We start from the raw sequence: 20,107 nt of genomic DNA on the forward strand, positions 1-20,107 counted from the left end.
TTTTGAATGCCACCTGAATGGCACTAAAGACCCCAAACACACACACACACACACACACACACACACACACACACACACACACACACACACACACACACACACACACACACACACACAGACCGACTAACAGACTTCTGAACTTGGTGCTTCACCGTTTTTACCCACACGTGCAAGCGAGTGACTTTATACACATCATGCAAAATGAATCAATAAAAGAAGACAACAACAAACAAAGAGAGTGCTAAAATGTGTTGTCAGGAAAATATAGTTAACGTTAATCGAGACACTCGGGCTTCCCTGCACCGCAACACTGACTTGACCATCGGGCTAATTTGGAGAAACCCTTCAATCACTCCGCTTTACCTCGCTCCTCGCGTCACGTGGTGCGCCTCTGACTGGGTGGTGGGCGTGTCTTAAACAGTGGGGTTTCATTCATAAATACTTTTAGCGTTAAAAAATCCACATTAAAGTGTCCACAGAGGAGTTTCATGTTTATTGGCTTTGCCCACCTCGGACCCTGCATGGACCCGGCCAGTTGAGTAGGTGAGTGCTACCTTCATCTTCTTCTTTTTTTTTAAATTTATTTTGTATTGCCGCATGCCTGCTCCTCGCGCAACCTATTCAAGTCGTGATCTACCTTTTTTTTTTCTGTCGGTGTCACCGGACTGATGAAAATCATAAGCGCCTGTGTGAAATATATCAAGATGGCAAATGTATTCACCTCGCAGCGCTGCGCTGGTTTCCATCCGTGTTCTGTAAGTTTACCATCGGCTTCATTTCATCACGCCATGTGATGTGATTTTGTCTTTTTGTAAACGATCTTATCAGCCAAGCCTCCATGAGGAAACAGCTGCCGGAGACGAAGCTCATTATTTTGTTCCGGGGGGGAGGAGGGGGGGGGTTATTGCTGTACCAAGCAATAAAAAACGGGATGTTTTCTTTTGTGCAACAGTTTTTTTTTTCCTCCAATCTTTAACAGGTTATTACAAGTTCCAACATGAACCAATGCAATCGTATTTTTTCTCCCACGGAAGTATTGTAGTCGTGGGACTAAATATAAGAAAAAGATACTCGAAGCGGAACCAACACACACGGTATATTTGCCAGTAATGCAGCTGGCACGGATAGACGGAAATGTGGTTAAGCGTGACGGGATCCATCGCTGGGACCCCCGTGTCTCACCATCTGCTCGGGCCAGCCAGCAAGAGAGCAATCCTCAGGGTTAGAAACACCATGGAAGTAAGCGAATCTCAACAAAGTAGCAGGCTGCGTTGATTTACAATGCTCACTTTTTACTATTATGATTATTTCTCCTTATAGTTCATAAAGCCTGGCAACAGAGGATCATTTGTATCTTTGCATCCAGCTGTATTATTGCATTTTATGAATAGGTTCTTTAAATGTTCTTTAAAGAACGTGCCTCTGATGTTTGGTGTCATTCCTTGTGATGAACTACAGTATTGTATCATCACCACTGAAACATACTAGCCTGTCAGTGATTTACATTATTTATTTATTTATTTTGAAGTGCACGTGTTGAATGCAGCAGGCACTTATGTAATGCCAAACTTATTTACCCAAACTGAATAATTAACCAAATCGTTGTGGGGGGGGGGGGGGTCGTGATAACACTGTTGCTGCTCGGGCTTAGCCGGCTGGTGTTGGGCTGAGGATGCAGCAAGGGAGCTGAGGAGGAGACTCCTGAGCCACAGCCTGACACACACACACACACACACACACACACACACACACACACACACATATCCAGAGCTGCTGCTGCTGCTGCGCACTGCCCTCCATCAGGGTAAGACGCTGGGCTGGTAGGAAGCAGGATGTGGTACAGCACTGCAAAGGGAAGCATGCTGGTCACAGCCTGATGTGTTTCCCACAACTGTGTATTTTTGTTGTTGTTGTTGTTGTTGTTGTTTTTTCATGCTTGGACGGTAGATGCAGGGAGTTACACAGGTTGGAAGCAAGCAGCTTGGCAATAGCTTACAGGTTGTGCTGCTGAAGTTGAGTGCTGCAGTGACTGGCAGGAGAGCAAAGAGCGCTGAGTGCTGCTGGCATGTTGCTCCTACCCTGCTGGGTGAGTAGCTCTATGCAGAGTGTGTGTGTCCGTGTGTGTGTCCGTGTGTGTGTCCGTGTGTGTGTGTGTGTGTGTGTGTGTGTGTGTGTGTGTGTGTGTGTGTGTGTGTGTGTGTGTGTGTGTGTGTGTGTGGGCGTTTGGTGCAGCAGTAGCTGTATTAATGGCTATGATGTGGAGGAGCAAACGCATAGCAGCAGCGGTAGTGGAACTCAGCTGCTGGAGCTAGTGTTTAGTGAGAGCTGGTGTTTCTCTCTGTGTGTGTGTGTGTGTGTGTGTGTGTGTGTGTGTGTGTGTGTGGGAGGTAGGTAGAAAGCCTTCAGGCCGATATGGAATTATGGGTGATGATTTGCAGCCGAGATGCTGGCATTTGCATCTTCCGTGGGATTCGACACATGCGCACAAGCACACGCCGTACACACACACACACACACACACACACACACACACACACACACACACACACACACACACACACACACACACATTTGGTTTCCGCTCCAGTCTTTTCACGACTGAGATGATTTTTTTTTTTTTTCCTAAAGCATCTTCTATCACATCATACAGCGTGTTATAAGGCATCAGGCATCAATAATGGACAGCAGAGCCGTGCTTCACTCTCGTGAATTCAGAGAAGTGTTGTTTCATGTTTACATGTGCATTACGCCAGTTATTGCTATTAACACAGTTAAAAAGCAATATCTCTGGTGGCTGACTTTGTGGTTTGATGACCAGCTCTGGTAACAGCCATTTCCTCTCTGTGTGTGTGTGTGTGTGTGTGTGTGTGTGTGTGTGTGTGTGTGTGTGTGTGTGTGTGTGTGTGTGTGTGTGTGTGTGTGTTATCTCTCAGGGGGACTCTCTAGTTGGCCTGGACCATGAGCAATGAGTCTACCGTCTGGAACATCCTACCAGAAAACTCCACAGTAAGTCTGCCTTTCGCCACCGGCTTATTCTCAAACTTCCTGTGTGTGTGTGTGTGTGTGTGTGTGTGAGAGTATTAGTGACTGTGTGTGTGTGTGTGTGTGTGTGTGTGTGTTGTGTCCAGCTCACCACCAGAACCATACTTTCCCCTCATAGTCTCTTCTGGCCGATTGACTTGGCTAATAGAAAACATCCTGACCTGGAACCTGACGTAATTAAATCTCTGATCTAATCTCAGCTTTAATTTCCCCTCGCAGAGAAATTCAAATGTGACGTCGCAGTCTGGCGCTCGTCGACACTCGCCGCGCGTTCTCCCGCCGAGAGTTCAGCCAAAAAAAGAATTTGAAGATCTGTCCTCTTGTTGTCTTTACGTAACGTGGGCTGTCACGCCGCTCTGGCGAGAGAACGAGGCGTGCTGCCGTTCTCCGCTCGCCCACTCGTGCTGCCGTCCGTCATTTTATTTAAACCATTTCAATTTCTCCTCTGCCTACATCAGCACAAAGGAGCAATGATACAATTGGATTTTAAAAAAAAAAGCAAAATTCCACTTATTAAAGGAAATGGATAAATCAAGAAAATGGGTGATTTAATAATAAACTCGTGTCACGAATTCCACATTATTTATACGGCTAACAGGAAATGTATTTGTCCATAAAAACATAAATCTTGCTCAATTAAATAATCAAAAAATCATGACTGAGATGACTAAGACACACAAATACGTGAATGTAGTTATTGATGCATTATGTCATTTGGCCATTTCATTTATTTACTCATTCACAGATTCATATCTTAATGAATCTAGTTAAGTTTTCCATCAGTTAAATGTGCTTCCTAGCTAAAGCGCTCGCTCCGCTGTGATTCAAGGCGTAACGGTGGACTGGAGGACGGCTTTATGCCACGTTCAGAGCGATATTGACAGAGTGTCGTGTTCACGGTGAGGCGGTGGATCGGTGAAAGACGTGGGTTCATCATCACCTGCTTATGTGGGCGCTTAAGTGGTGGATTAAATCCAGTTTTTTTTTTTTTCCTAATGAATAAAGAAGAGGAGACTTCACCGCTGAAACATGTTCACCCAAACTGAACTGAGCGATCGCTGGCTCTGCAGAGCCTCCACCAGTGTGCTGATCGCGTGGTTAATTCACTCAGCTGCAGTCCTGCCTGTGAGAGCTTTCCCGTAGCTAAGGTGCACCGTGGACAGGCTAACGGCTCCTGGCATTTATCGATTCATCTCTCCGTTGCATTTATAGATTCACTTCATGCAGGCCAGCCGGCCGAATCAATCTATTAAGCTGCTCGGTGTCACTGGGAAGGTGAGGCGGCAGCACAGTGAGGCCTTTTTTTTTTTTTTCTTTTTTTTTGACAACTATATTTAAGTCGGACATTTATGATTTGTTGACAAGGGGACACAACCTATACATTTAACATATAAAGCTTTTGTTTAAACTTATATTTAAAACAATTCTAAGAATGTGCAATCAGCCATATCAGTTAACAAAGACAGGGAAAAAGAAATCAGAAGGTATGAATAATAGTCACATTCTATCTATAATAGAATAATTAATCAAAAGTAGGAAGTATTTGGTGACATTTCTTTAAAAAAAAAAATGACATTCAATTTAAATTAAAAACACCTTAAAAGATGGTTTTGAGTGGAGAAATGTATCTTTATGAGTATGACATTTCCTTAAATAAAAAGGCTAACGATATGCTGATGTCCCTCTGTCTTACAAAAATGTGACTTCTGAATCTAAACTGAAATCCATATATGTATATATCTATCTATCTATCTATCTATCTATCTATCTATCTATCTATCTATCTATCTATCTATAGATCTATATCTATATATAGATATATAGAGAGAGAGAGATTTTACCTGTCAAATTGGAAGTCGGAGCTGAGGATGAGTTCCAGTACAAGTCGGTAAACCTAATGGGTTTTTTTTTTCTCCTGCCAGGTTGGCTATTGTTAGCAATACTAGCTGATAACAACGCATTACGCCGGTATTGTTCCTGTGCAAAACACCATGGCATGTATGACTGATTTAATGAGACACAAGTAAGACAGAAAACTAGTAAACCGCATATTAGTACAGCTTTTTTTTTAACTGTTGATGTTGAGCAGCCATGTTGGATTTTGTGGACGGGGTTGAAACTAACGCATCGTGTCAGAATTCAAATTTGAGGCTTTTTTTTTTTTTTTAAGTTGAGTTTGAACATGTTCCTGCCTCTCGCCCTCAGCTCAGAGAGGTTATCAGATGATGCTTATGTGGGAAGCTTTTTTTTTTGCTCTACTTGCGCTCTCCCTCTTAAAGCACCGCACTTAATGTCCAAACTCGGCACAGGAGGTCACCCACCTCTCCTCCTGTTACATCTACTCTACTTCCCCTCTCTGCCCACTCCATGAGTCAGAGTTGTACAACAGCCAGGTAATGGTACCGTGCGCTAACGTTAGCTAACGTTAGCATATGTAGACCTTTTTCTTCTGTCTATCCATCTCTGCCCTGCTCTGCGTCTCCCCAGGAGATCCCGTTCGTGGCCGAGGAGCAGCAGGATGGCTACGTGCTCCTCCTGGTGATCCTCTCCATCTTCCTGGTAGGAACCGTGATCTTCATCACCGTCTTCCTCGTCGCCTGCCGTCGCTGCTGTCGAGGAGGGCCATGCTTTGCCAGGTGCGAAAAAGACGCTTTACATTTAGCAAACGAGGTTTCCCTGTAAATGTTATTCCCAATGCAGTTCTGTTGTATATGAACACACTTTTTAGGAGGCCTAGGGCTGTGAACTTGCATAATAGATGAGGCTCTTTCGGTTGAAAACAAAGCTAACAACTTCCTGTGGAATCATCCGGTCTGCTCCCAAACGATTCCAACGACAGACAAAGCGGCGATCCATTAAACAAATTAAAGCCTCCAAAGCTGTACTGCAGCAGGTTGTAGAAAACATGATGTAACCCCAAAGAGACTCACGTTAATGCAGGACAACGTAGTGCACTCGCTCATGAGACATGTCAGCTGTTTGAGTGTCAGGACAACCCCCCCCCCCCCCACACACACACACCTCCCTCCACAACTTTGCTGCTGGAAACGCATTCAGCATTCACGCTCGTCTGTAAGCGATTCATCTGTGTTTATTCAGCAGCAACATGGCCACCCCTCCAGGACGCTTTGTCCCTCTCCACAGCGGGCACGAATCATCAAGTACACTTGAATATACGAGAGCGCACCAGCTAGATGCAGATAAACCGAGAGAGCGCAGAGAGGGAAGGCGAGGCTTGCAGCGGGAGAATCGGGCAGACTGGTACAAATGATGAGTGTAATGAGATTTCATAGCAGCCATCGGCGTTGATTAATCTCGCATCGGTACCCAGCCCTGTGTGTGTGTGTGTGTGTGTGTGTGTGTGTGTGGGAATACACACACACACACACACACACACACACACACACACACACACACACACACACACACACACACACACACACACACACACACACACACTTACACACACACAGCGTGAGGAAGCGGGAGCCACAGAGGAAATGAAAGACAAGAAGAAGCACAGATCTGGGTGGACAGAAAAATCCCTCAAGTCAATTCACACCCACACACACACACACACACACACACACGCACACACAAGCACACACATGCAACTCGTATCTCTGCACAAAGAAATCAGATGGAGAGAAATGTCTGGGAGGAGGTTTCAGTTTCTTGTTTCCGCCTCATAGTGTAAATTCTGTGCATGAAGAAGCTTGTGTGATTCAGCGTCGGGGGTTTACAGAAGATACTAGAAGAAGTATACATGCTTCGTCCCCTAAACAGTGTGACCTTTTATTGTGTCTTTTTTTTTTTTTTTCTTCTTCTCTGTGCCCTTAAAGATGAGTGGAAGCGTGCAATTCAATAAATCCAAGAGCCGCCCTGGCCCCCCCCGAGGGTTATCAAGTTACCGGCAATGATTTAGGCCCTCATTGATTATACAGCCAGGCAGGCAGACATTTAGACAAAACAGCGTGGTGGACATCCAGTCATATGACCGCGTCCTTTTTATAGTTGTCATGGAGCTGGGTTTTTAAACACAAAACAGTGCGGTCAAACAGTAACGCAGCTGATCGTGAAGCCTTCTGTAGGCTACAGATGAAAGACGGGGGGGGGGGGGGGGTAATCATGTCACAGCATTGATCTGAATGTTTCTGTGTGCCTCAGGGCCAGCGATGACCCCGAGAAAACCAACACCACCTACGTGGAGGAGTCTCAGCCCACCCATGGTAAGAGAGAGAAACGGACAAAGAGGGAGGGGGGGGGGGGGGGGATAGGGAGGAGATAAAGAAGCGAGCAGCCGAGAGAGGGAGGAGTCATGCAGGCTTGGGAGACGGAGGGATTGGATTGATGGAAGTGGGGATATTTTTAGCGCGTCAGCACAAATGTGTAATGTCTTTTCCATTAACAAAAATTGTGATCTCGACCCAATTAGTTTAAGTAGCTGCGCCACTCCTGCGATGCATTTTGACACTTTCGGACAAGCGACTGTCTCGGATGCAAAATGATTTATGAAAACGAAGCATCGGTTTGGCACCAAACTTGCTCTTGTAAGGCTTTTTGTTTAGTTTTTCCGTCAGCAGTTTGCAGTATTACCATACTTCCCCTTCACAGAGCTGTCTGAACGTCACATGCTTCACTTCTGACTTTTTTAAATCTTTTTTTTTTTTTTTGTGGGGGGGTGGAGGGTTATTTTATGACTTGGGGACGTTGTGGTTCGTGGTTGTTACAATAGACTTTAGAAGAGCTATGGTAATCCTATAATATATTAGATACATCATCAACTATCAGTTGGACATACAAAATGTGGAAAAACAATAGTAGAGCAAAGATTATTTTTAAACCCGATTTAAATCATGGCGTAATTTTAAAATCATGTAGCACAAAACTTCTAAAATTAAAATGAAGAAAGATCACATTCAAGCCTCTGTTCAAAAAGCAATTTGGTTTTTACTCTAAACCCAGATTAAATTAAATTCTGCTGCACCAAAACTTTAAACTCCAATTCCAAATGCAATCCAGTATTAACTTTAAATTTGCGCTTGAGGAGGTTTAACTTTTAAATTTGCTGCCGTATTGAGATGGTTTGAACAAAAATAATCCAGTTTCTCAAAGAGAGTTAAGGGACAGACTCCACCCAATTGAGTTGTATGATGTTGCTATTGGATTTCTCTCAAGATTCCAGTTCAGCAAGGAAACAGTGATGGAGCAGTTCTATACCTTCTATTATTTGGCCATATTGCTCCATTGACTCGGCCAACAAGGTTTTTCTCAAAGGAGGATGAATTAGAGCTTTTCTACCGACCCATCGTTAGGCTAACTAACTGACTTTTTAGCTAGCTAGTTACCAACAACGTAACAATTAAAGAATACAGAGGAGCCGGTTTCCGCCCCTCTTTTACAGCTCACTAACTAGGTCCCGACAAATTTTTTTATTTTAAGTTTGGTAAGCAAACTAAGCAGGTTTAAACCTGGATTTACGAAATAAAGATTAGTTTTTAATTGGCCAACAGAGCTCTGCTTAATTTAAAATTTGGATTCACCCATTTTATACCTAGTTTTGATAACTAAGTAGAACTCTTAGAATCTACTAATCCTTGTTTGTGCGACCCCGCCTAAGAGTCTTAATGCTGCACTGCTAACGTGCTCACAGTGACAATGCTAGGATGCTAAAGCTTAGCATGAAACACGTTCGCCACGTTCACCATCTTAGTTTAAGCGTTAGCATGCTAACGTTCTCTAACTGGCACTAAACACAAAGGGCAGTTTTGTGGGTTTTCGGTCGGTTGCTAGTATTCTGTATTTCACTGAGAGAGTGTAAAGTCAGGAGATCGTCACAGTCAGTAGGCTTCATCCTCTGGGGACCACGAATGTTGTCGAGATATTTCTGTCTGCAGCAGATTGACCAGCACTGTCATCCCTAGAGCCGCGTCACTCATAACAATAACCTCTCGCTCTTCCTCTTCTGCCTGCCTCCTCTTGTCTCTTTCCTCTTGGGGGTCCTCCGGCAGAAATCACCATCAGGGTGGACGAGTCCGACTGCCTGTCGATGGCCAGCTCTCACAACCAGGAGACCGAGCGCTTCCTGTCCGCGGGCACCATGGGCCGCCGCGTCTCCTTCAACGAGGCCGCGCTCTTCGATCACGGCAAGAAGCCCCAGGAGAAGGGTCGCAGGTTAGAGAGCCGGCGAGCGCGGAGGCCGCACACCTTTTTTTTTTTTTTGAAAAATGCTTTTTATTCACATCAACGTCCGTTCACTCCGGCTTTACTTTACCTCTCTGTGATCAAAGGATTCACGCATTTAAACTGTGTCCGTCTCTCTTCTGTGGTAGTCTAAGGTTAACAATGAATCCAGAATGCATTAAGTCCGCTGTCGACACAAAGAGTTCTCACCCCTTCTCATTATTTCACTACACTGCTTTTCTCTTAAAGCCGGGAGCCTGATGTGCAAATACTTCAAAAGGAATTATTCTGTGAGGCTAAATCCAGTGCAGCTCTCTTAAGGATAAGCGTCATGCTTTTTAACTTATCCAGAGTGAATGCGACTTGTGTCTCACCTTGAGAGGATTTTAGTGCTTTGTATTTAAAGCGGACATATTGTAGAAAGTGAGATTTCCATGTGTTTTTTAAAATGTATTTATTCATGATAAAGCAGGTCTAGGTTCTATATAGATACTGTGAAAGTATCAAAACACTCAATCCACGGAGAACACGGTTCGTTCTGTGCTTTAATCGAGCCGTCAGGACTTCCAAGGAACCTAAAAGCACTGATCAATAAGAGCTGACTTTTTTTGGCGGGAGGGGCTCTTAAAGAGACAGGCGCCAAAACGTAAAGCGTTTCAGACAGAATGTGAATACAGGTTCTCTCCATAGACGGTATATTATAAGGGGGCACGGTCGTCGTGACGTCACCTATTGGTTTGTTTACTGCGGTTGTGACCATATTTGGACTGCGGATGAGAGGCGTAGAGACGGTATACGACTGAGGTCTGTCAATCACAAGGAAGGAAGGAAGGAAGGGAATTGAGCATGATATGTCCCCTTTAAGTCTTACGTTGTCCTCTCCAGGTACACTCTGACCGAGGGCGACTTTCACCACCTGAAGAACGCCCGGCTCACACACCTCCACATCCCTCCCCCGGGCCTCAAGATAGTCACCATCCACGAGTGCGAGTCGGTTGAGAACAGCATCACCATGACGGCGCGCCCCGTCGCCAAGTCGGCACTTTCCATCTTCCAGGTGAGGGGCCCTTTTTAACCTGCTTTTTTTTTTTTTTTTTTTTTTTTTAGTCCTGACGCATCGATTGTCTTGACTGGGGTTAATTAGAAAGTCAGGGCAAGAAAAAATGTATGAACCAAACACAGGGATCAGGGATCTGTCTGCCTCCTCATTTCAACATTGATTTTCCATTCAGATGTTCAATCGCTGTTGCAAAGCTGACAGCTGGAGAAAGGATCTGGACATGATGTTCATTCATAGCTTTCACGTAAACATGAAAACAAACTTCGGAAGCGGAGCTGCCTTGCTTGGCTGTATTTGTTATAGTCTGTTCAACAGCCGATTACCGTATTTTTACGTTTTGCTTCTCCTCAGCCGATGCTGTGCCCTCTACCGCAAACGGCGTTGACCGGCCTGAGTGTCTCTCCCAGCTGTGCCCTCCCCGGAGACGCTCTCAACTCCGTGGTGGACACCAGCTTCAACGAGGACACCATCGCTCTCGGCACTAAAGAGCCAATCTCCAGCTCGGTAAGTCCGCCTCCAACTGCTGCCAAATATTTAGCATCGAGTAACAGTGACCGTGAATATGTTCCTAAAGTTTTGGCATTCCACTCAGGGATTCTCTTAGTGAAGAACATTTTAAATAGTGCACAGCTACTGTGAGTGCGCATACAAATGACCTGTAAAGAGCTCGTGTTTTTTTTGGGGGGGGGGGGGGGATGTGTAAGAAGTGTGTTGAGTTAATCATTTGTAGAGCGATGAATTTTCTCAAGATAGTCACTCAGTACACCAAACGGCTATTCGAGCAGCCAGTCAACCAGTGAGTCATACATAAGGACTTCAGAGGGTCGTGGAGCCTGAAGGAGGACCGACGGGAGTGATGGTTGATGGGTAAACAAGGAAAGCCTGTGTGGACCATCACTGTCAGAGGGGATTAAACGCACACCACCAGTCTTGGCAGGTTTTCTTTCTGACCACATCTAACTCTCTCTCTCTGTCTCTCTCTCTCTCTCTCTCTCTCTCTCTCTCTCTCTCTCTCTCTCTCTCGCTCTCTCTCTCTCTCTCTCAGATCGAGATGATGATGAGAGCGGGGCCCCGGGGCAGGGGCAGCAGCATCAGCGTCGGAGAAGGGGCCGCCGCGGTGAGGAGCGGCGGTGCGGGAAGCCAGGGGCCCGTGCTTCAGTTCTTCACTAAACTGCGGCGCCATGCTAGCCTGGAGGGGGCCAGTCCCTACTTCAAGATCAAGAAATGGAAGCTGGACAGCAGCCAGAGAGCCTCCAGTCTGGACACCAGAGGTAATGGATCCTTGATTTTTATATATATATATATATATATATATATATATATATATATATATATATATATATATATATATATATATATATGCATTAGATGGATATTCATATTTTTAGAAACAGTCGGTGCCAATGCAGCATGGGAGGTGCAAGTTGTACTCTTGGCATTTTCTTTCTTAGATATATTTTCTTCTATTTATTTTGTACTTCTGTTGATGTTCCCTCGTGGCGAACAGACAACCGTTAAGCAGGGGGCTCCAGCAACCAACTGTGAGACGCCTTTTTGGCTGCTAAGACTCGGAAATAGACACACACACACACACACACACACACACACACACACACACACACACACACACACGTACAAGACAGATGGCTCAGTGACGTAAAGTTTGGTCTTCCAAGTCGGTTTGAGCCCCTGAGTAAACCTTCCCCGCCGATCCCCTTTCATCCTGCACAAACACTCGTCTTCCTCCCTGCGCCTCCCATAAGCTCCGTCCTCCGATTCCTACCGAGTAAAAAGATCATAAGATCCCCTCAGAAACCTCAACAGTTGATGGAAGCTTTCTCCTGAATTAAGTGTCTTTGTCACTCCTGCCTGCTCGCTAACGCATCTCACTGCTCCCCCCCCCCCCCCGCCCCACCGTGTCTGCTTTGCGAGCCAGGCTCTCCGAAGAGGAGGCAGTTCCAGCGGCAGCGAGCCGCCAGCGAGAGCATGGACCAGGACGACAACGACGCCCACCACATAGACCTCATCCAGTACTTCGCCCGCACCCAGGACATGGCCTACTGTCCCGGCCACCCATCGACACGCCTCCTCTCGCCTCCTTCCACACCGCCCCCCTCCCTCGGCAGGTATCTTTAATTCCCTTGCCATTCATTTCGTTCACTGCTTTGCTGCCTCGCACTCATTGTTTCTTTACTGTAGCTAGGAAAAAAAAAAAAACGTGTGGTAATGTTATACGGTAAGATACGCCTCTGAAGTCCCAATTCTTCACCGCATTGCTTGGAAATAAAAGTGTACAAGAAAAAAACCCCTCAAAGTGGTCGTTTCAACATGCCAGATGAGCTGGGATACAAATTTAAAAGTAATCCGTAAATCATTGAACAACATAGAAACGGATGCTTTAAAGCAGTCCTCTTCTCTATCCCATTTAATTAAATCAAAACACAACATGCTATGTAACTACAGTGTAAATAAATACTATTTAACCACGGGCTGATTTGCATGTAATGAGATCCCTGTAAACAAGAACCACTTTCAAGATTCGGAGCCAGATGTGGGGGGGAGGGGGGGGGGGCGGCCAGAGCGCACTTATTATTTGGAGAGCGAAGTGGAGAATCGGGACGCAGAGTTTATTCTGGCATAGGAAACCATTCCATCGCTGACATGGTCTGATAATGTCATGATGTCCGCAAAAAAAAAAAAAAGAGGGCAAGGGTCACTGAGATTTTGTTATTTTAAATTCGCAATTATAGCAACGCAGATTCCGCCCCAATATGAGGTTATAAACAAAAATAACCAATCCCCCCCCCCCCCCCCTTAGTGGAATTGACATCACTGACTATTAGATTAAACAAAATCAATATTTCCGGTGTATGTTCGCAGATTTTTTTTATTTGCTGAAAAGCAATTTCCCCGGAAGCCGCAGTGCTCCTGCTGATATCGCTGTAGATGTGTGTTCTTACAGTACGCATGCTGTAAATGTGCTGATGAAAACAGGGGATTTCTGGGAATTTTCAAGCCCGCCTTGGCATCAGTATTCAGCTAAAATTTCAGATTAAGGACATGCAACAAGCAGCCATTGCAAGTCATGAAAAACCATTCTGTGCGGTGTGAACACAGCCGTGTGTCAGATGAATGTGTCATTCAGGTAAATGCTCTGACACTGACGCTTGTTTTGCGTGTCTGTGCGTTTCTCCCCTTCCTTCTCTCCTAACTCTTTTCCACACCTGTGTGCACGCTACAGGGTAGAGGTAGAGGTGATGGTGGAGCCCAGCTGCAGCCATGGAGGACCAGGGGTGATTGGCCTGTCCCCTGATCCCCAAGACGAAGCACTCTCCCTGGCAAGAAGGGAAGGCGCAGACCCCCCAGATCCCCAGGACCCCCAGACACTTTACAAAGACATATGGACCCTTCGCGCGACACTGGAACAATACGCCGCCTCCGACCAGAGCAGCAACCATGACAGGAACTCCGTCTGCAGTGATGCTGAGAGTGTGTGTTCGCTGGGCGGGCGCACGGAGACGGAAAGAGGAGGGCTCCCCAGCTACCCGTCCCAGGATTTAGGGGACGAGGCAGAGGGTGGAGAGGATGACAAGGACATTTCGGTGTATTCGGATGAGAGGTTGCGGGTGAAGGAGGGAAGAAAGAGGAAACAGGAAAGCACTGAATCGGAGCGAGGGGGCAGCGACGCAGAGACGGGGACTCGTAAATTGCTGCAGATGGACAGCGGCTACGCGTCGATAGAGGCTCCATCTCGCGGTCCAGAAGACCTGCGACTGTTTGGGAGCGGCAGCCCCAAGGACAGAACTGCCCACGAAAAACGGGACCACTTCACCAACGCGGGGCGAACCGGCACCGTCGGCGAGAGCTTTGAGTCTCGTCTCCTTGAGGAGGAGCTGGAGGACGAGTTGCTGTTGGGCGCCAGCGGAGGAGTTTCCATAGAAACGGGTGCTGGTTCACTGAGCTGGGTCCCGTACGGTCAGATGCTCACGCCTCGAGAGGCCGCGCAGCCTTCGCCTCAACCGCCGCCTCTGCACCGGCGCGACTACAGCATAGACGAGAAGACGGACGCCCTCTTCCACGAGTTCCTCCGCCACGACCCTCAGTTCGACCAGCAGGAGTCGCCGCTGAAGAAGCACCGGTCCAGAATCCACCTCCGCAAGCAGTGGCAGCGCCACAAGCAGTGGAGCGACCCGGGTGTCAGGCACTTCCAGTCCTCTTTCGACCGACTCCGGGCCCCGCTCAGGAGGGGAGAGAGCGTGAACTACCCGCTGGACACGAGCTACCACAGCACGCTCCCGCGCATCGTCAGCGCTCCCGACGAGGAGGCCAGCGAGGGGACCGGCAGCGCTCCCGACACTCCAAAGGTAGAGCCGACCACCGCTGAGACCCGGGGCGCGGACGGGGAGCAGGGTGTCGCCGTCGGAGACGTCGAAGACGACGCCTCCTCTTCCTCACCACATCTCCGTCCCTCTGGCGAGCACCTGGACCCTCAGGAGGACAGCAGACAACCGGCGCTCCCTCCCGAGCCCCCGGACGAGCGCTCGCCCCCTCGGCCGCCCGACTCCTCGGGCTACGGCCCGCAGACCATCACAGCAGAGCTCACAGACAAACTGACTGCTAACCTGGACGACAGGCTGTACACGGGCCTCCGCAGGACCAAGGACACAGCCGCCGAGTGCGTGACGGCGACGGCCGCGCACGCCTCTCCGGACCACAGCCCAGTGTAGCAGGGCTCCAGTCGTCCTCCTCGTCACCCTCACTCCTGCTGATGCACACTTTCCTTTCTGTTCGATTTGTCTCGCCTCAGTTTTGTCCTCTCTCTCTCTCTGTGTGTGTGTACAGCTCGAATTGTGTGTTGAATGGGAAGCGTGCTTTAAAATCATCATACTAGAACCGCAGCTAGCCTCTCCTCACGCCGCCGATACAGAGCTGCTCAATGTTGAGGAAGAAAAATCCAATGCAAGATAAATAGACCAACAGAGCTAACATATCAACAAAAACGATATGCTTTTTTCGTAATAATTGTTTCCTCATTAATTGTTTCGGCGTCTGTAGTCTCTCTCCATCTCTGCCTTCCGGTCTCTGCTCTCCAGTTTGAATAAGTGAAGCCAGTATGGCCTCAGTGCTTGTTGATCCACTGTGAAACCAGGTGCTATTAGACGAGCAGAACGCTTCAGATCTGGACCCAACAGCGAGTCCTTTGATCGCGCATTTAGTGGAAAATAAGTGGTTTTCTCACTATTAATGAGCTACGAAATGATCTAAAATACCTGAATAGTTAAATCGAAGCCTTGTGAGGCAAATGTAAAAGGGACAGTTCACCCCCAAAATGAAAACGACGTACGCCTCTTAGCCGTAGTGCTAGTTATCCGTCTGGATCGTTTTGGTGTGAGTTGCCGTGTGTCGGAGTAGAGGCGCGCTTCACTCTGCGCAGGGATACGGTTGCTGGGCGTAGCTCAGAAGGAAAGAAAATAGTTCCGACACGAAACGACTTTTGACTTCTGAACCGTCCCTTTAAGTCGTTCACACTGGTTTAGATCAGTAGTTCCCAACCTGTGGGGGTCTGAGGGGATTAAAGTGGTTTATGTTTTTATTACAAACCGTTATGTTTGGTTTGGTTGTGTCCTCGGACCCCGTATAGCTACGTCAATCTCATCCATGCTTGTTGCCATTTTTGTGGCAATTTTTCCTGAATGTAGCTCTGGAGTTCTTAATCACTGAAAAACCTCTGATAGGTGGATTGGATTTGTCCAATTGTTGGAGGCAGCCTTCATTCAAGTCAATAGCAGCCAAAAAAACAATATAAAAACAAATTTCCTCTTACTTTTGTTCTTATTTTGTCAGTCCTCGTTGATTTCTGGGCTTCACCAATGTCTTATAATTTTAGCTTTTCTCTTAGCTAAAAGCTAATTCTACAATTGGTCGAAAGCACCAAGATAAGAAAAAAAATATCTTATTTTAACAGTCCACAAATTGTTTGTTTCAATCGCAGGGAAGTTTTAGATTTGAGGAACGCTCACACTCACTGGATCGGTTCGCAGCCGAGTGTGAAGCGGTTGGGATGAGGATCAGCGCCTCTAAATCTGAGGCCATGGTTCTCAGCAGGAAACCGGTGGATCGCCCACTCCGGGTTAGGGAACGAGTCCTTACCCCAAGTGAAGGAGTTCAAGTACCTCGGGGTCTTGTTCGCGAGTGAGGGAACAATGGAACGTGAGATCGGCCGGAGAATCGGAACAGCTGGGGCGGTGTTGCAGTCGCTCTACCGCAGAGAGCCGAGCCGCAAGGCAAAGCTCTCTATCTACCGGGCGATCTTGGTTCCTACCCTCACCTGTGGTCATGTGGACTGGGTCATGACCGAAAGAATTAGATCGCGGGTACAAGCGGCCGAAATGGGTTTCCTCAGGAGGCTGGCTGGCGTCTCCCTTAGAGATAGAGGGTGAGAAGTTCGGTCATCCGTGAGGGACTCGGAGTAGAGCCGCTGCTCCTTTTGCGTGGAAAGGAGCCAGTCGAGGTGGTTTCGGGCATCTGGTGAGGATGCCACCCGGGCGCCTCCCTAGGGAGGTGTTCCAGGCACGACAGGCTGGGAGGAGACCCCCGAGGGAGGCCCGGGACCAGGTGGAGGGACTATATCTCCAAACTGGTCCTGGGAGCGCCTCGGGATCCCCCAGTCAGAGCTGAGCTGATGTGGCACCGGTAAAGGGAAGTTTGGGGTCCCCCTGCTGGAGCTGTTGCCCCCACGACCCGATCCCGGATAAGAGGTCGAAGATGAGATGAGATGAAAAAAATGGAATAATTATTATTAAATTATTATTATAACATTTCTGGACTCAAGAAATATTATTGGTCCATTGATCCTAATTTAGACGTGCGTGCGTTCAGCTTCTACATTGCTAAGAAGCTACACTTTGATGCTACAGTTAAGAGAATGTTGCTGCATGAGGCCCATAAAGTGCTGCAGCGATGACGTATTTTCGTAGGCCAACCTGAATGTGAGCCAATTTTTTTTTTGGGGATTATTGCAGAAAATAAGCTCTTTTGCAAACACGACTTCATGATACGAACACGACACCGCGGACCCATGATTAGGTCCGTGGTATGACGGTGGATTAGTCAGCGCGATGACCTTTCAGTCGTTTAATTTATCCTCTTGTTAACGACCGCCTTTTTTAAAGACGCATAAAAGCTTCAAAATTCCCGAGAGGGATATTTACCGACGTAATTTATATCGTAGAACAAAACGTTTGAATCTCTTAAGCTCGTGTGCTTTATTTCAGGCATCTGACGAGGGAACAACACAAGAGTGCCAAAATGCTGACTCATTTCTGGGTTTTAGGACTCGATTTTAAAGGGGGGGGTGGGGGGGGAACAAGCCGGAAAGGTTGGGAACCGCTGGTTGAGACATGCGGGACGTGAATGAAGCAGCAAAGGCCAGAGAAGTTAGGATTACGTGATCTTTTGAAAAGGAAGATATCCTTTCGATTGTCCTCATTGAGTGTCTGACTGAAAACTGCTTCTCAGCTATGTGACAACTGTGTTGTTTTTAATTAGCTTGTCTAACGAGTTTAAATATTTTTGTACGTCTGCGTTGCTTAAATGACAATGAAGTGTGGCAGGTTTGAAGAGGACAGGTTCACGACTCTTCATCGCTCACAGATGTGACGATGATCTCCATAAACTACGACTCTTTGTACTCTGGGCATCGCTGACATTGACCTCTGACCTGACAGGCGGGACTCACTCAAGTCTCAAGCACAAGTTTACAGCCGTGAGGCGGGGGGGGCAGTTACATTAAAGCTGCGAGAGACGAGATAACTGCCCTCGCAGACGTTTTTTGGTGTTTATTGAATTTATAAGAGAGGCATGCTTTCTTGTGCATGAGGGCTCTGAGAACAGGCTTTATTTGTCCGCATCTGACATTCTCCTCCCCTTCCCCCTCCTCTTCCTCTCTGTCTCCTGAGAAAGTTGACGGCGCTGTAGATGCCTCCCTCGGGGGAAGGGAGGGCCGAAGGGCTTTCGCTTCCTGTCGGCTTATAAAACCAGACCGAACAAAGACGTTGTTTGTAGTTAAGTCCACTTTATTCTTTTTTTTTTTCTTCTTTTTTTTTTGGCCTCTTGTTCAGCTTCACTCTGTGCGACTTGTAAACAAACCCGGACAGCAGAGTATGTCCTGTGGGCAAAGAAAGCCAGAATCACGTTCCTGCTTGCAGATCTCTGCTTCCACGTCGTCAGCAGCAGCAGCAGCAGCAGCAGCAGCAGCAGGTTGATTGTAACCTGGTCACGTCGTACGGTCTTCATCCTCAGAGGGGCCGATGGGCTTTTCCCGCCTCTCCCACGTGCAGCGAGGGGAGCCACTGCACGAGACGGTGTTGAATATTAATCCTAAGGAGACGGATTTCCGCCTTTCATCCCCCGTCCCCTTTACCCTCGTTCTTTTGAGGCTATTACCACGCAGTAAATTGAAATCACTGAATAGAAAATGAAGGGGGTTAAAAAAAAAAAAAGAACCGTTCTCCTCCTCTCTTTGTTTGGGCGTGATGATGATTTTCCCCCAGATTAGATCTCGCTCCGCCGCGTGACAGGAGTCTCTTCTTGTGGATAAGTGCAGATGCTGCGTTCCCCATTAGGAGAGCAATGGCATGAGATGAAGGGGGGGGGGGGGGGGGGGGTGAACTCCAATAAGGAGTAGAAAGGGAAGCGTTCTATGTTTCTATTCCTTTTGTCATCCTTTCTTTCACACAGGCCCCCCGATCACAATAATCCACCGTGAAGAAACAAATGTGCTCGACTTTTTCTTTTTTTCTTTTTTAAGACGGCGATAATCAGCAGAAAGGAAATGAAATCCTCCCCTCTCGCTTGTAATGGAACTGATGCGTCCCCCGATGATACTAATTACTCGGCAAATGCTGACAGGGCTGGAGATGAAAAAGGGGGAAAGACGGCTGCGTTCTCCACAGATCAAACGGCAAAAAAAACAAACAAAAAAAACGTCTCGAGATCGGTACGAGACGACGACAACAGCGACGACCTAAAGGAAGAAAAAAAAAAAATGGCCACAAAGGGTTTCTTTTCCGTACGTGTGTACAAAGATTAAACGTTGCTGTGTATACAAGCACAATGTCACGAGAGACTAGACTTAAGTGGACGTCCTCTTTTAGGTTTAGGCAGACGCTGTATAACTGGGGACACTGTGGTAAAAAAAAAAAATGGTGTTTGCGTACTAACCAGTAGCCTGTCAAATGCATTGATGCATAGCTGTGTGTAGGTCTGCATGAGAGTCAACATTTTAGTGCAAATCGACATGTTTTCTCAGAATTGCGGTGCAGAAAATGATGCGTAGTCAACTGTTTGTTAGACGCAGAAGTGGAAACGTTGGTGCGACTAGAGGTTGGTTTTTTTTTGTACTTTTGAGAGTCATGCTAGGATGCTGTGATGAGATTTTGTGAGATTTATCCCTTTTAAAGTAGAAGTATTTCTGTATTCCTTGCTTGTTAGTAAACCGCTTAATTTCTCAAAGGAAAAAAAAAAAAGAAAAGAAAAAAAAAAAGACGAGCTTTCTTAATGACTTTTGCTTTTGTTGATCCAAATCAATTGAGCCTTGAGGGACCAAATTATCCACACACACACACACACACACACACACACAAAAAAAAGGTGTTATTTTAGGGTTGTTTTCCAATCTGTGAATAAATGAATGAAGCTGAAAGTGTTTCTAACTCGCTTTATTTCGAGGGGATGGTCGTTAATCGAGGCGTGGGAACGGATCGCAGATAAGGCTCGCTCTCATGAATCTCATTTCATTTTTTTTTTTTTTTTTTCTCCGTT

At 46.9% G+C, this 20,107-nt stretch overlaps 1 protein-coding gene across 5 annotated transcripts; it reads left to right on the forward strand.

Annotated features, from left to right (window-relative positions):
- Positions 1–452: 452 nt before the first annotated feature.
- On the forward strand, positions 453–18,945 carry cbarpb (CACN subunit beta associated regulatory protein b). 5 transcript variants are annotated; one of them, XM_068725910.1, is made up of 10 exons: positions 453–543; positions 2,934–3,006; positions 5,530–5,678; positions 7,210–7,271; positions 9,054–9,216; positions 10,111–10,282; positions 10,637–10,789; positions 11,331–11,556; positions 12,222–12,411; positions 13,527–18,945. In XM_068725910.1, exons 2-10 carry the CDS (start codon positions 2,959–2,961, stop codon positions 15,010–15,012), a joined length of 2,649 nt encoding a protein of 882 aa, XP_068582011.1. In that variant the 5' UTR covers positions 453–543; positions 2,934–2,958; the 3' UTR covers positions 15,013–18,945. The 5 variants fall into 5 exon arrangements, with proteins under 5 accessions (XP_068582011.1, XP_068582014.1, XP_068582012.1 ...); XM_068725913.1 differs by lacking the exon at positions 453–543 and adding an exon at positions 596–755; XM_068725911.1 differs by lacking the exon at positions 453–543 and adding an exon at positions 902–1,239.
- The last annotated feature ends 1,162 nt before the right edge of the window (positions 18,946–20,107 follow it).

Source organism: Cebidichthys violaceus, unplaced genomic scaffold, assembly GCF_023349555.1.
Source record: "Cebidichthys violaceus isolate CVI_PGR_0920_01 unplaced genomic scaffold, fCebVio1.0.p SCAF_37, whole genome shotgun sequence".
NCBI lineage: Eukaryota > Metazoa > Chordata > Actinopteri > Perciformes > Stichaeidae > Cebidichthys > Cebidichthys violaceus.

Coding starts and splice junctions, on each gene's coding strand:
- cbarpb (XM_068725910.1), top strand. CDS start 2,959: ATGAGCAATGAGTCTACCGTCTGGAACATCCTACCAGAAAACTCCACA. Junction 5,679..7,209: donor GGAGGGCCATGCTTTGCCAG/GTGCGAAAAAGA, acceptor TGTGTGCCTCAG/GGCCAGCGATGACCCCGAGA. Junction 7,272..9,053: donor GGAGTCTCAGCCCACCCATG/GTAAGAGAGAGA, acceptor GTCCTCCGGCAG/AAATCACCATCAGGGTGGAC.